We start from the raw sequence: 14,770 nt of genomic DNA on the forward strand, positions 1-14,770 counted from the left end.
GTCTACTTAAAAATTTCTTTATTATTTAATTATTCATTTTCTGACTTGGCCTTGGTGGTGGTGGTGGTGTAAATTGGAAGGAGAAATGAAGTTGTTTGAGAGCATCTTGACTCACGGCTGTGATCCCCACTTGCCCCTCGGAATGCAGTAGGGTAGAAAAATGTGTTGATTTGATATTATTATTTGCAACTCTTGAGTTCGTGCTTGCTAGAAGAATGAATTTAAAACTGCCCTGCCTGGCTCCCTGTTACTGTTCAGCCTTGTTAGTTTCTATGGAAACAACTCAGCTTTTCCACAGACACTCTCAGGGAAGCCGAGCTGAGAAACTACATAGAACAACCCTTTTGATCACTGCCCTACTTCCTGATGTGTTTGTGGAAATGTGTGATTATGCAGTGTGCATTATTGTGTGTGATGCTCTTTAAACAATGATTAAATAGCTGTGAAAATATAGGGAACTACTGTGGAGATTGGGGTGGTGTGTAACAGCATTTAAGGTGCCACAGTACACTTAAGTATTGTAAAGTCGTCTTTGGGAAAACGGCAGTTCAGCTTGTACCTTATTTATTCATTTGCTTGCTTCCTAGAATTAGTTTGGGAAAAGTCCTATCTTAGATATAATACACCATACAAGTTAAGCATACCTTTCATAGAATTTATTTTGTTTTTCTATAGGATCAGACACATTATCAGACATTTACGGTGATGGAATATGGTAAGTGATTCCTGCTTGCATGTAAACTTGGATGCAGATTTTCTTTTTTTTGGAAGACAGAAGGGGTTGAAAAAGTTAAAGGTCCTCCTGCAACAGTAGAATCATGAATGTTATATAAAAAAGCTATAATAATGAAAAGCCTTCAAATCACCGAAGACCATGAGACTCTGATTATGAGAGCCTGTTACCTCCTATATTTGCCCACACAGCAACTTCATTTGTTGTTCTAAAGATTTTTTGTTATTAACAAATGACGGCAACTTCATTTGTTATTCTAAAGATGATTTATATTTTTTAGATGTCATGGGGATGTATTTCACATGTCTGCCCCATTCACATATGTAGCTGAGGATGTGTGTGTCTAACAGTAAAAGCAGTGTGCAGGAAAGAAGTGCTGAACACTTTCCTATCCTGTACCTTAAGATCCTGCAGTCTTTTGCTCCGAGCAGTTTCTCCCTTACTCCTCTATTAATAGAAGTGAGCTGAGAATAAAGAGCATGGAGCAATGGATTGAGATGAAGTAATATGCAGGAGAGGAAGAGGTTTCTTCCACTTGTTTTAAAGACCTCTCCCATCTGCTTCTATCCGATGACTCATGTGTGAACCAATAACTTCAGCTGATTTAAGACCAGACTTTTTTGTGGGGGTGGGCATATTTTGTGGCTCAGTATTTCCCATGTTTCTTAGATTTACCACCCCTGGTTTGGAGGATTGTACATTTTGAGGGAATTTTCAGCACCCTCACCAAATTAAAAGCCCTGGGTACTTTGAGGGAAGCCATAACAATTAACATGGTATAGAATTGAAGTGATAGGTGATTTCAGTGTAGATGAGATACATAAATACATTGTTTGCATTATACTGAGAAAACCACATTAATGAAACATGTATTGAAAAACATAGCTATGGCCATCAAATTAATTATAGCTTTTGTTTTTTTTAGTGCTACCAAAGTTTGAAGTCTTTCTAGCAACACCTCTGTTTTATTCTCAGAAAGACATGAATTTCACTGGCACTGTCACAGCAAAGTAGGTAAAAAGTGAATCTTACATCATTTGAGACCTATATGCATTGTATACCTGTGTTAGTCCTTAGCTAGTTCCTAACCATGCAAAGGTGGGATTTAATTCAATTATTGATTCCTTCTTTGCAGACATAATAGTTGATCATTATTTATTAAAAGTATATTTTTCTGAGTACAATTTTAAAATACAAAACTAATAATAATAATTTTAAAATGAGAAATTACTGTGGCTATAAAGAGAAAACCGGTAATTTAAGCCCTGCTCCCAGAACAGGACAATTAAAAAATGTCATTGACCCCACAAGTGAACTTGAAGAAAGTTATTAGGGCAGAAGCTGCAAGAAAGAAGGTGTTAACTGTAGGAACACTTGTGTGGCACCGTTATGGCTGGTGAATTTCATATGAGTTAAAATTCCAATAAATTTCCAGATAACCTGAGGTGCTGCTTATGTCCACTCTGTCTCTGTATGTATAGTAGGGATACTTGTAGTTATTGTTGTTAATAAAGTAAAAGATACATTTTATTAGTGATGGGCAATAATTTCACTGATTTGGTGTGATTGCCAGTATGCCCAGATCCAGAAAGGGTATGATCCCCAGATTTAAAGTTACATGCATGGTATGTATGATCAGATTCAAGTGGATACTTGTAGGATTATGAGATTGATTCAACCTGTCTTCAGAAACTTGTTTTGAAAAGATGGTTTTTTTTGTTGACTGTTTCAGGTACACATATGGAAAGCCGGTGCAAGGAAAAGTAACTGTTGATTGTTCCCAGTTCTATGGAAGGAAGAAAAATATCACTAAGACATTTGAGGTGAGCTTCAGTTAGCACCTGACATGTGCTTATGTTGGGCGGAGGGATAACACTTCTTCAGCCACCTCAAGGATTTATTTGTGGAAATAATAAATCTTTTAAATTGCAATGCAGTGCCTTAGATTTTTTTTACTCAGCTGCCTACCTATGCTGTGGCTTATGCTTATTTGTCTGTCATCCAAACGATTAAGCAATTCTCTAATGATCTGTGTGGTGGCCATTACATAGTAGTCCCCCACTGAAGAAAGCAGTGTGTAACGGAGAGATGTCCCAGTTCCAGCTCCCCTAGAGTTGTCAGCTAAATACAAAGTTAGAGTAATGTGCAGGTAATATGTAAGCAGTAATAGCAGATCTCCTGAGCCAGAAACATGTCAACATGACCTACTCTTGCTTGTTGGAGTAAGAAGGCAGTAGCAACTGGTCTGGTTGATCTGCCTGCAGTTCCCTCCTTTGGCAGGTGGTTGGTGCTGCTTAGGCTCACTATCAATCCAACTTCTGATGTTTCCAAGATCCACCGCAGGTTCATGTCTTGACAATATTTTGTTTATCATTTCCATTTCCAAATTGTGCTCTGCTAATGCTACCTTAACCCTTAAGGGAAATGCAGTGATACAAATATGGTCTGGTTCTCTCTCCCCCATGCCTGTTATTCCTTTCAGAAGATAAAACAAATTGATTAGTTTTTCTTCTTGTTGTTGTTTTCAGATTAATGGATCTGTGAACTTTACATTTGACATTCTAGAGGTGGAAAATATAACTTACAACAATTGGGGTTATTCTGCGCATCACCAGATGCCGGTGGAAATTACAGCTGTGGTTACAGAAGCACTTACAGGTATGCAGCTTTATATGGGGTTTTCTTTAAGGCAGGTATGGGGTACCTTTGGCCTTTGAGACTCACAATCAAGCCCTCGTCACTCCCTAGGGCATGCCCCCTTCCCCTTTTTTGCCTTGTGGGAGGAGACTTTCCCCTGCATATCCAGCTCCCTGCAAATCCTTGCTACATGCTGAGAAAGGAGCAGCCTTTCACAACAGTATATACTGTTGGTAGTTGGAATCATGAGAAATACGTACTCTGCAAGTGTTATTAGGAATGAATGATTATGCATGTGACTTTTTTTTTAAACCCTCCAAATATTCTAACAGGAATCTCCCAAAATGCAAGTGCTACTGTATTTCCAAAGCATCATGACTACATATTAGAATTTTCTGAGTATCCAGCAGTTCTCAAGCCTAGTCTGAACTTCATAGCTACGGTGAGTTATTCTACTACTCTTTATATTATCAGTATCATTCTAGAAAAAAGGCAAAAGCAGTATTATGGAGACAAGAGTTGGGTTTTTAAAAATACTGCATATATTGATATTGTCTTTTAAAGAAATTAATTACAATTTCTTTTGAGTCTCTTGGTATATTAGTTATTGGTGGTTGCAAGCTGTCACCACTAAATGAACTGTTGGCATTCCATATTTAGGATTTGAGTATAAATCTTAGTTGTTGTAAATCATGGTTTTGAAAGTTTTGGTTTGATTTATGGACATGCCTTTTACTATTTTCAGCTGAAAGTAACAAAAATTGACAACAGTCTGCTGTCGTCTGATGAGCGAAGGAATGACATTGTGATCACTGCCACATCCATAGGAAATCCTGCTTACTATCCATATGGTGATGGAGGTGAATCACAGGCAAATGAGGCATCTCAGAACCTAATCTACCATGTGCCAGAAAATGGGATTATTGAGATTGAGTTTCCGGTTCAAGTTAATACAACAACGCTGCATGTTAAGGTATGCTTTTTCTGTGTTTCCCCCGTCAAAATATGTAAATACTTAATCAGAAGATGAAAAGAATTTTAGTATAGAAACTTGTTCTTATGCCTACCTGAGTATTCAAAGTGCTTCAGATGCATCTCAATATCCCTTACAACAGCCCTGCCTAGTAGGCCTATGTTATTATTCTCCTTAATAGGTGACGAGTCTGACAGATAGATGTGATATCAGTACTATGAAACTCCATGCCAGGGGAGTTCTTCCAGGCTTAGGCTTACCCTGTTGAGATTTTTAGGGAGTCAGTTAAAACATACCTATTCTGCTAGGCTTTTTGTGAAAACTGAGCATATTTATTATTATTCTCTATTTTAGCTATTTATTTTGATATGCCAGGACCTATCCCTGATGCATCTCTTACCCTGCCTTTATAATCTGTTGGGATGAGCAGTGCTGCATCCTCAGTGTGCTGTCCCCACAATGTCACTTCTGGTCCAAAGGCTTCACCTTTTGGTTGGACTGCCAACACCTCAGTTCACTGGAGAGGTTGCCTCATTGACCTCTACTCACAAAGGCCAAACCCTGCAGGATGCAGGAGGACATTCATTTCAAGTGTATTACTTTATCCTTTTAGACTTCATAGGAGGTGTGCCCACCAGTGGTTCAGGCAACTATTATGAACCATAGTTAAGCTTCCTCTCCACTCATACGTGAACAAGAGGAAGAGAGTGAAATTTTTCGCTTTCATTTTTTGCTAAACTGTTATTTCTCATCACAAAATTCTGGGAATTATAATACCTCTAGTTAGTTAAAGCAACCCAGGATGAAACTGTGGCTTGATATCCTGGGTTGTTAACTACCTAGAGTTAAGATAAACAACAGTTCCTCAAATTCATATGGGATGAGAAATGGTGGTTTAGTGAAAAATTAAAGCAGAAGCTTCACCACAACTTGTTAGCAATCATCCAACCTAGGGAGGTGCCTAATTTGGCCTGTCAGGCCTCTGAATTCTCTCCTAGTACTTTTCCTAGCTATGTCCCTTCATCTTTTTGTTCCTCCTCAAATAGCCTGACCCATTTTGCAAAACAGTGAGCTGACAAAGTAGATCTTCTTTGCCAGCCTGATTGGCTTCCTTACTGGATATAGATAGAAGATTCTTCCTCTGACAGTATGGAGCCACTCTTCAGTCTATCCATGGCTAGGACAGTAGAGTAGACTGACTAAGCAGGTGCAGGATGTTCTACTGCATCAGTCCAATTTAGCTGGCAATGGAGAAAGAGAGAGTTTGTCTGTTCCATCATGGGTGTTTGCTATGTTTCATCTATGGGCACAGAAACATCTTCTGAGTGGAAAAAGAAAATCAAAAGTTCTGTGATGCTAATGATGTGATGTGAGACTAATTTGAGATGATAATGTAAGAAAATTGCTTCAGGAACTATTGGATTGTCCATCTCTACCTTCTTTTTGCATTCTGATGGAGTGCAGCTTTTTCTTTTTTTCCATTTTAACCATTAAAGGCAGATTGATATCTTCATTTATTTACGTATGTTTCTTCAATTAGGAGAGGCACTAATTATACAATTTGTGAAACATTAATTGAACTTATCATTTTCCTCACAATGTGTTGAATGTCCTGCCACCCGTTCCTTTTTTTTTTTACAGGCCAAATTTCTGGAGAGCGAAACTTCTATAATCATATATGGTACATTCTATTCTACCACTATGACTTTTCTCCAGATTAAAAAAGCAAGCCAGGATGTAAAGGTAACTTATGCTTTCCAATAATCGATGAGCTTCAAAATTCACTAATTATACACTACATCATGATAGGCAATTAGCATGTTCATTCAAGTTGTGTTATTTCCCCCCCTAGGTTGGGACTCCATTTGAGCTGAATCTTCAAAGCAACAAGCCGATGAAAGAGATCAGTTATATGGTATTTAAAAAATTATTTTACATGTATTGTGTTGAATTTTACCACAAACACGGGAAAGACAGCATAGGCAATAAGTAGGATTTTGCTACTCAAAAATAACTATAATTTCCAGATAGGACTATGAGCAAGCATTTAAAAATACCAATTGTACATACTTGTATCATTTGGGTATGCTAATCAGAGAGGTGAGACTGGTTGTAGCTTTCCTACTGAATGTAAAGGTACACCTGTGTTTGCTGCAATGTGTGGCATACAAAAATTACCCAGTCCTATTCACGTGACACCTGTATAGTTGTTATTATACTGTTATGAGTTTGTGGGTGCTAGACCTCTATTATCCCCGGATCCAGTGGGTGTTAGAATTTAATTAAGGCTTGGAGGTGTTAAAACTGGGTGCCGGACCTGTGTGTTTTAAGTTGTATGCCAAACGCTTCTAATCCCCTTGAATCAACAAGTGTTGAAAGCCTGTTAAGCTAAGCTAAACTTCATGCATTAAGTTATTAAGCTGGGTAATGGGCCTTTAAGATAACAAAGCATCAGAGGAATTTGGTGTGATATGATAAGAAGGTGGGTCCCCTTTCCCTCAACTGATAATGCCAGATCTTAGAGGGGTTAGAGCTAGGAGTTCTGTGACCTGGAAGTAAATCAGGAAGCAGGAGGGGCAGAGCAGTGTTTTGAGAGCACCATGTTTGATGTCTGTCTGGATCCAAGACTGCGGCTATGGAAGAAGGTTCTTGGGGTGACCATGCTGCGAACTCCTCTGTCATAGACTCAGGTTGTATATATGTATAAAAAAAACTATATACCATAAAGAAACCACCGTCTCCACTGTGCCTCATTTCCAAAAGGAGACACAGACCTTGGATAAGCGCTCCTGGAACCCTTGGAATCTTGCACCGATGGAGATTAGGCTGGTGTGCAAGGTGCTTTTATAAATAACAGATGTTGAATTGTGAGATGTGTGACAATTTCAGCTAGAACTCAGCTGATAGGAAAATCAGTTAACTTTCCCCCCTCCTCATATAGGTGGTATCTAAAGAACAAATTGTGGCTGCGGGTAAAGTAAACGTTGCAGAATTCTTTTTAACACCAGAGCATTCTTGGGCTCCTACAGCATGCATAATTGCCTACTATGTGAGTGACGATGGTGAAGTGATTAGTGACGATCTCTGCATTCCTGTTCAACTCGTCTTTAAAAATCAGGTAAGTTTGTGTGCATTCACTTCCTCTCACACAAATGGTGTTCTGTTTTGTTTTGAGACTATACACAAAAAGGGAAGCATAAATAAATACAAGTCAAATAAACATAGTATGTAACTGAAGCCCACACACTGATAGGCATTAGCATAGAGTTATGGTTTACAAACTATTTCACTAGTTGGTCTTTTTAATTGTTCATTAACATCTTTCAGATTTTAAACTGGGTTTCCTGCATTAGAGCGCATTTATAGACCTTGTTGTACCTACCAGCAAAGGATGCTTAAGGTTAAATGTATTGGCTGCTGGTTCAAACAGCTTCACAGTGCATGGCCTTATGTCCATGTTGTGCAAAAGAGTATGCATTCTATACACTGCATACGTTTATTTACACATCTGCATTTAATTTAAAAGCCATCCTATATGCTCCCTGGGTGGCATATATGGTTAAACAGTAGTATTAAAAATCAGTTACATTAAAATAATTTAAATAAATACAGATTATTTTTACTTTGCTACAGTTGTTTGATATAAAAATGGAATATGTTTGGCCCAATTTGCTTATCTGCCCCCCCTCCCCAGCTTTCTACCTCCAGTCCCTTTTAGGTCATGTGCTGTTCATCTCTTCAATCCTGCGTTGTGTTTCCTCTGTCTGCTACTTTGACTTATTTTTTCTTCTGGCCTTTCCCCACTTTTAACCTTGCTTCATTCTTCTTTCTCTGTCTTCTAAGGATGGCTCCTGCATCTTTGCGCCAAAATAGATAGGTTATCAAGAGATCCATGACTGGAGATAACACCATGTTTTTTGTTTTTTTAATGAGGGGATTCACACTCTCTCTCCAGCACTGTGGCTGTAACCTGAACTTCCCTCCCATGGGTACATTTCTTTAAAAAAATATATATAGGAGTCAGCACCTAAAGTAAAATAATTGTTCATTCTCCTTTATCTACTGCATAATGTAAACTAATATGCTTCCCTCCCACCCCCAGATCAATATGTATTGGAATAAAAATAGAGCTGGGCCTTCTGAGGAAGTCACTCTCAAGATTAATGTGACAGAACCAAAAACAACCATTGGTCTTCTGGTTGTTGACAAAAGCACAAAGCTCCTGGGGAAAAGAAGTGATATCACAGAGGATGCTGTAAGTTTCTGAAAGAAAAGACATGTTTGAAGTGTATTTTAGAACTGTGTAGGAGCAGCTATTTGATTTGATTGTGAGCTTTGCCATTATACTGTTAAAGTAAGCCTCCATGAAGTGGGCCTAAGAAGCAAAGAATGGGAAGAATCCGTTTTCACAGCTTGAGAGCAAGAATTGGGGAGAATTATATAATCCTTTTGTGGGAAGTAGAATGAGAGACACACAACAATGCTGGTGCTTCCTTCTTCCTCCTGACCCCTATCTACAGTTCTTGCAAACTTGCCAACTTTATCCTTTAGTATGTAGGGGAGGTTTTCAGGGAAGCTGAGCATATAAGTAACATATTATTACAAGAGTGTAACTTCACAACCTTCCTGAAGCTGTCGGCAGTTCCAGGAGTGGCCTTTTTATAGTATGGGATGGCAAAAAGCATTAGAGAATAAAAGTTTGTACCGTTCTGGTTCCTGCACCTCAAAAAGTGGGAAAGGTCCTGGAAGGGGCACCTGAAATGATCAAGGGTCTAGAGCAACTTCCCCATGAAGAAAGGTTGCAACATTTTAGGCTTTTTAGTTTGGAAATATAGTGAATAAAGTGGGATATGATAGAGATGTATAAAATTATGCATGGTGTAGAAAAAGTGAGAAACTATTGCCAAACCTGTGGTAAGTGGTAGAGATACAGGGGAAGTGAGAAAATATTTTTATTGATTCCCATAGTATTTTTGTAAGGATTTTGTTAACAATTCTGTATATACTTAATTTTAAAGTATCATAACAACTAAGTGGCAGATAACTGTTTTTGTTGACGTTTATTATTTTTGTGTCTTACAACATTTGCTTTGTTATTCTTACAGATAAGGCTCTCGCTAAGTAGAATATTCTTTGTTAAAACAAGATCTATGTGATCATGATTAATTGAATTTATTTTGGTTTCTCCCATGAAAACTAAGTACTATTACTATTATTTTAGGTTCATCATGAGCTAAGTTTATATAATAGAGGACTTGATTATGGTGCAGCCAGAAGTTCATATGGTGTCTTTCAGGTACAGTTTTAAAATGCATATGTACTTTTCCATTGTTTTGATGTATTAAAGAAAATAAAAGTTTAGTAAGGGTTACTCAGCAGGCAAGTCCATTCATTAGTATGCTTGTGTTTTCAGATGCAATTGAAGAGAAGAAAACTCAGTCCTCTGTAGATACTGACTTTCTTCAACACAAAGCTAGCTTTTATTTTCTAAACTAAAAATGTTGTTTATTTATGCATGCTTTAAAATATGCTTAAAAGAAATAAAATATAGGTTGACAAAAATGGTTCATATGTTGCATATTTTTTAAATTTAAAGTTATTTTTATATATTGTGTTTAGAATTGCAAACTCTGGGTATCGACTGATGCCAGCCTTCCAGAAGATGAAAACTATGAAGGCTGTAAGTAAAAGTCACGTCAAGTATAATTCATGCAATGTATGTAGAACATAAAACAAGTGTTCCTTTCCTTTGTTTATTTCAATTAAGCAAATAAATATATATATATGGGATGTGGGTGGCGCTGTGGGTTAAACCACAGAGCCTAGGACTTGCTGATCAGCAGTTCAAAAGCACGTCAAGTGCAAGTAGATAAATAGGTACTGCTCCAGTGGGAAGGTAAACGGCGTTTCCGTGCGCTGCTCTCATTCGCCAGAAGCGGCTTAGTCATGCTGGCCACATGACCCAGAAGCTGTACGCCGGCTCCCTTGGCCAATAAAGCGAGATGAGCGCAACAACTCCAGAGTCGGCCACGACTGGACCTAATGGTCAGGGGTCCCTTTACCTTTACACACACACACACACTGTGTGTGTGTGTGTGTGTGTGTGTGTGTGTGTGTGTGTGTGTAAAAAGAGTGACACAATTTAGGATGCAGTGTAGATTCTAAACACTGAAATTATATGAAGAGAATGTTACAGTATTCTCTCTTCCCCCCTAGTTATGGATTATAGCTCAGCTTTAGACTTTCAGCATCATCTGGAGCCCATAAGAGAGTCTGTTGGTTTTGAAAATCCCCATATAAGGACAAATTTTCCAGAGACATGGATTTGGCGTGAAATCACAACAAGGTAAACAGAAAGCGTTTTCTTTACATATCCATTCTTATTTAAGAAAAATTAATGTAATGTATTACCAGCGGAAGGAACTTCTCTGTAGCTTTTAATACTTCTGTTGAAGAGTTTCCCATCAAATGGGAATCTTTGCTGAGCACCAATATGCAGGACAGCCCATTCTTGAAGAATGTTATAAACAATGTTTTCTAGAGTTACAAATAAGGAAAAGGGCAAAATACTCTTAGAAGCTGGTTCATACTTGAGTGACAAACACCATATCTGAAGAATGGTATCTGAAGAAGTGTGCATCGTATCTGAAGAAGTGTGCATGTACACGAAAGCTCATACCAAGAACTGACTTAGTTGGTCTTTAAGGTGCTACTGGAAGGAATTGTGTTTAGACTATGGCAGACCAACACGGCTACCTATCTGTAACTGAAACACCATAAAGTTTAACAGCAACAAGCATTTATTTATATGCCACCCATCTGACTGGGTTTCCCCAGCCACTTTGGGCAGCTTCCAACAAATTAAAACATCAAGCACAGTGTAAAGCAGAAGTGCATATTTGTAGCAAGTAGGGGGCATATGTCAGGGGTATGCTGCCAATCTTGGATCCTTTAGCATGTGTCCTTTCTGCTCCATGCTTATGAACATATATTTTTGCTTACCGCTTCAAAGTGTCTTCCACTCCAAAACACCAATATGTATGTGGCAGGCACCCTTGTCTCATAAAAATAAATAGAACCATGGCCATTATGTAGAAACTGAATGCATAGCCTTCATTTGTACCTTTGCAAATCTTTCCTCAAACCGTTAACTTGATTTAGCAAATCATTCATTACTCCACCAGGAAAGTCAGCCTAGATTTACTGACCATTGTTGATGTTTATCCTTCTGAAATTATATTTCTGCTTTCTTTTCATTTTTAGATCGACTGAAACAACACTGAATGTCACTGTCCCTGATACCATTACTACCTGGGTAGTTAGTGCATTTATAATATCTGAAAACCTTGGACTGGGTGTGATGAAAACGCCTATTGAGGTAACAGAAATTCAAGTGCAAATACACCTCACCCCTCTGTAGAACCCTGAGCATAGAGGTGTGATTTCATCTGCCAACAATGCTATGTCCATGTGGTGGTGAGAAGATGCAGCTCAGAAACTGAGGGCATTCCAAAGGCGAAGGGCATCTTTTTCAGATATTTGGTGCCTTAAACTTTAACATTGCCTCAGCTGCCATTTAAACCACAGGGATGAGGAAAGCTGTGGAGGAGAACAGAGCAAGAGAAGAGAATTAGCACCAGGAAAAAGGCTAGAAGAGCCTTATTGTTCTAGAGAGAATAAGCCCAGTGGCAAGTTGGGTTTGTAGCCTATCCTTGCCTCCCAAGAAAAGCTTTCTCAAGAAATAGGAAAGATCCGGCGAAGGAAAAGACTGCAGGAAATAGTTAGGCACTAGAGGGCACTCTAATCTAAGAAAAATAATAATAGGGTTAGGGTGAGTTGAAAGCATCACTATAAAAACAGACTTCAAAATAAATACAACCTTTTGCTACTTTAGTGATGTGTCCTATTCCCTAAATAATATGGGATATCTCGGAACCCTAACTCTGTAATAGTGAAGGATATCTCAGAACCCTAACGCCGTAATAGCTGTTGGCTCGTGCTCTCAGGGCAGCAGAAGCAGTGGAATGGCACTCAAGCAGTGGCATGTAGTTTGGCCCAAAAGCAGTTCTGCTTAATGTATTTACTAGATAAGGAGTTGGGAAGCATTATTAGGACTGCACTCCTATATCTACTCTGAGAAAAAGTCCCATTGAACTTGCTTTTGTGTAAGGCTTTGTAGGATTGCACCATAAAGATGAATGAACAGAAATGGCCAGTTTCTTCAGCCTGGGTGTATTGATCTTCCTTAATCAGGCTACAGGCTGAACCTTTTGCAAACCCTCACATTACAACTGCCACCCCCCTCTAAAAGAGCTAGTGAAGTTTCAGGTCCCTGGCAAAAGAATCCACCAGGCACACTAGGGCAAAATTAGGGGAAATCCAGGAAGCTTCAATGATAAGGGGTATGCCAGCCAACTTGGAGGGAAGTGAGAGAGCAATGCTGCCATTTTGTCTTGCTAGTTCTTGCTAGTGTTGCTCTTGGCCTTCCTACCAGCTTGATGACTCCCCCCCCCCCCCCAAAAAAAAAGGAGACTCAATAAGAAAGCGTTGCAGAGGCATCCCAGGTCTACTGTTATCTTTTTGAGGATCTTCCCTGTGCAGAAGTGGTGATTATGCTTCTGACTTGGCAAGTGCTGGTTTGGGAGAGAGTCATTGGTGAGCCCACAAATGTAATGCATGCCCAGGTGCAGGGAGCCTGTGCCTGGCCAGAGCCCAGAGAATGATGACAAATAAAGAGACAGGACAAAGTATTGGGTTCAAACAGACCACAACTTTATTGATTATGGATGTATGTAGGCTTTGGTGTAGGCAGTGGGTATGTACCCTGAATCAGCCAGCCCGACTGCAGGTAGAATAATGGTTGGGTTGGCCCTGGGTTAAGGGTTGCTCTATGATATACATCAGTTGCAGGCAGTCATACCAGGACTGCCATCTTGGCATCTGGACAAAATCAACCCCTCTTGGATCCCTTTAACGGGGTACCCTATTTTTTTATAGATCCAACCCAATGCCATATCTGCCAACAAGTTCTGTCAATTTTTCAGCTGTTGTTGGACTCTAATCCCTCTCAGCCCCAGACAGCATGGCCAGTGGTCAGGGAGGATGGGAGGTGTAGTCTCATCGACATTTGGAGGACCAAGGGTTCCCCTGCCCTGTTTTAGGATAAGGTGGCACCTCGGTTTTTGAACGTAATCCGTTCCGGAAGACCATTCGAGTTCCGAAACGTTCGAAAACTGAAAACTCAAAACGGAAGCCTCAAAACAGAAATCTCAATATGGAAAACTCAATACGGAAGCCACGTTTCTGGTTCGACTTCAGAGGCACGTTCGAGCTTACAGCGTTCGCGTTCCAAAACGTTCATCAGCGGAGACGTTTGAAAACCAAGACGAATGCCTCGCTAGACGAAAAACGCACAAGACGAAAGGGTTTTTCATTTCTTGAGTTGCTTCGCAAGACGATTTTCCCTATGGGCTTGCTTCACAAGACGAAAACGTCTTGCGGGTTTGCTTCCTTTTTCTCAAAGCCGTTAATACCCAGGGAATCCGCGCTCCGCAAAATGAAAAAAATCGCAAGACGAAGCAACTCGCGGAACGAATTAATTTCGTCTTGCGAGGCACCACTGTATAAGTTTATTTTTTCTTCTAAAATAAATTACATAAAAATGTACTTACTAGTGAAGCTCTTGAACAATATTCAGTATCAAATCTGATATTATAATCAAACAAGAAGAGTGGTTGAGGTTTGGGGTCCAGGCTTTCCATCTGGCAGTTATATATGAAAACAAAACATTTGATTATGAGAATACCTCATTCATGGATTTGGATCTGGATATTAACTTTTATTTCAAGCTCATTTGAGATTAAGGTCAATATTCCTTTTTTTTCCTGAACGTTGTTTGGCAGAGACTGATCAATCCTGGTGATTTCTATGAAAGTGCACGCTTGGCTGAACGTGCCAACAGTTGAGTAGTCTTTAATGAATCCATAGCCAAGATTCCACTTCACTTCTCACAATGACTTAATTTCCCTCCTGTACATTGTTGGATTGCTCGGTTTCTGTTTAAAGTTCCATATGGTGAAAACATGTTATACATTGACACATGCAAATAATATTTTTACAAAAACATATAACTGAGCACAGGCTTTATAGATACAGTGTTAATAAGCTTACAGGGCTTAGAAATGAGCCTTATCTGGTATTAATTAAAAATCTGTGATGGGTATAATTTCCTAGTGGGTGCTCCTTGCAAGCACAACATAATTCACAAGTGTGAATTGAGAACTTTGTATACAGTGAGTTTTTCTTCTTTTTTTGAGCATCAGTTTCACCCACCCTCTGTCTCACTCTACTGACCATATCACAGTCTATTTTGGAATATATTGACCGGTGGGACTGCTGCCTGAAAATATGGGAGAAAGCCATTCTTT

The 14,770-nt window shown here is 39.2% G+C and overlaps 1 protein-coding gene across 4 annotated transcripts in view; it reads left to right on the plus strand.

The window, feature by feature from the left end:
* The window catches only part of CD109 (CD109 molecule), a 64,345-nt gene that overhangs the window by 19,731 nt on the left and 29,844 nt on the right, over positions 1-14,770 (plus strand). For all 4 annotated transcript variants that reach the window (XM_083729914.1, XM_083729913.1, XM_083729915.1 and 1 more), the window contains 14 exons: positions 676-715; positions 1,659-1,743; positions 2,466-2,556; positions 3,262-3,391; positions 3,703-3,812; positions 4,116-4,343; positions 5,985-6,086; positions 6,196-6,258; positions 7,285-7,461; positions 8,446-8,598; positions 9,565-9,639; positions 9,963-10,023; positions 10,560-10,689; positions 11,607-11,721. In XM_083729914.1, coding sequence (XP_083586040.1) covers positions 676-715; positions 1,659-1,743; positions 2,466-2,556; positions 3,262-3,391; positions 3,703-3,812; positions 4,116-4,343; positions 5,985-6,086; positions 6,196-6,258; positions 7,285-7,461; positions 8,446-8,598; positions 9,565-9,639; positions 9,963-10,023; positions 10,560-10,689; positions 11,607-11,721 — 1,560 coding nt within the window. The remainder of the gene's footprint in view (positions 1-675; positions 716-1,658; positions 1,744-2,465; positions 2,557-3,261; positions 3,392-3,702; positions 3,813-4,115; positions 4,344-5,984; positions 6,087-6,195; positions 6,259-7,284; positions 7,462-8,445; positions 8,599-9,564; positions 9,640-9,962; positions 10,024-10,559; positions 10,690-11,606; positions 11,722-14,770) is intronic.

This window comes from Podarcis gaigeae (assembly GCF_964106915.1).
Source record: "Podarcis gaigeae genome assembly, chromosome: 3".
NCBI lineage: Eukaryota > Metazoa > Chordata > Lepidosauria > Squamata > Lacertidae > Podarcis > Podarcis gaigeae.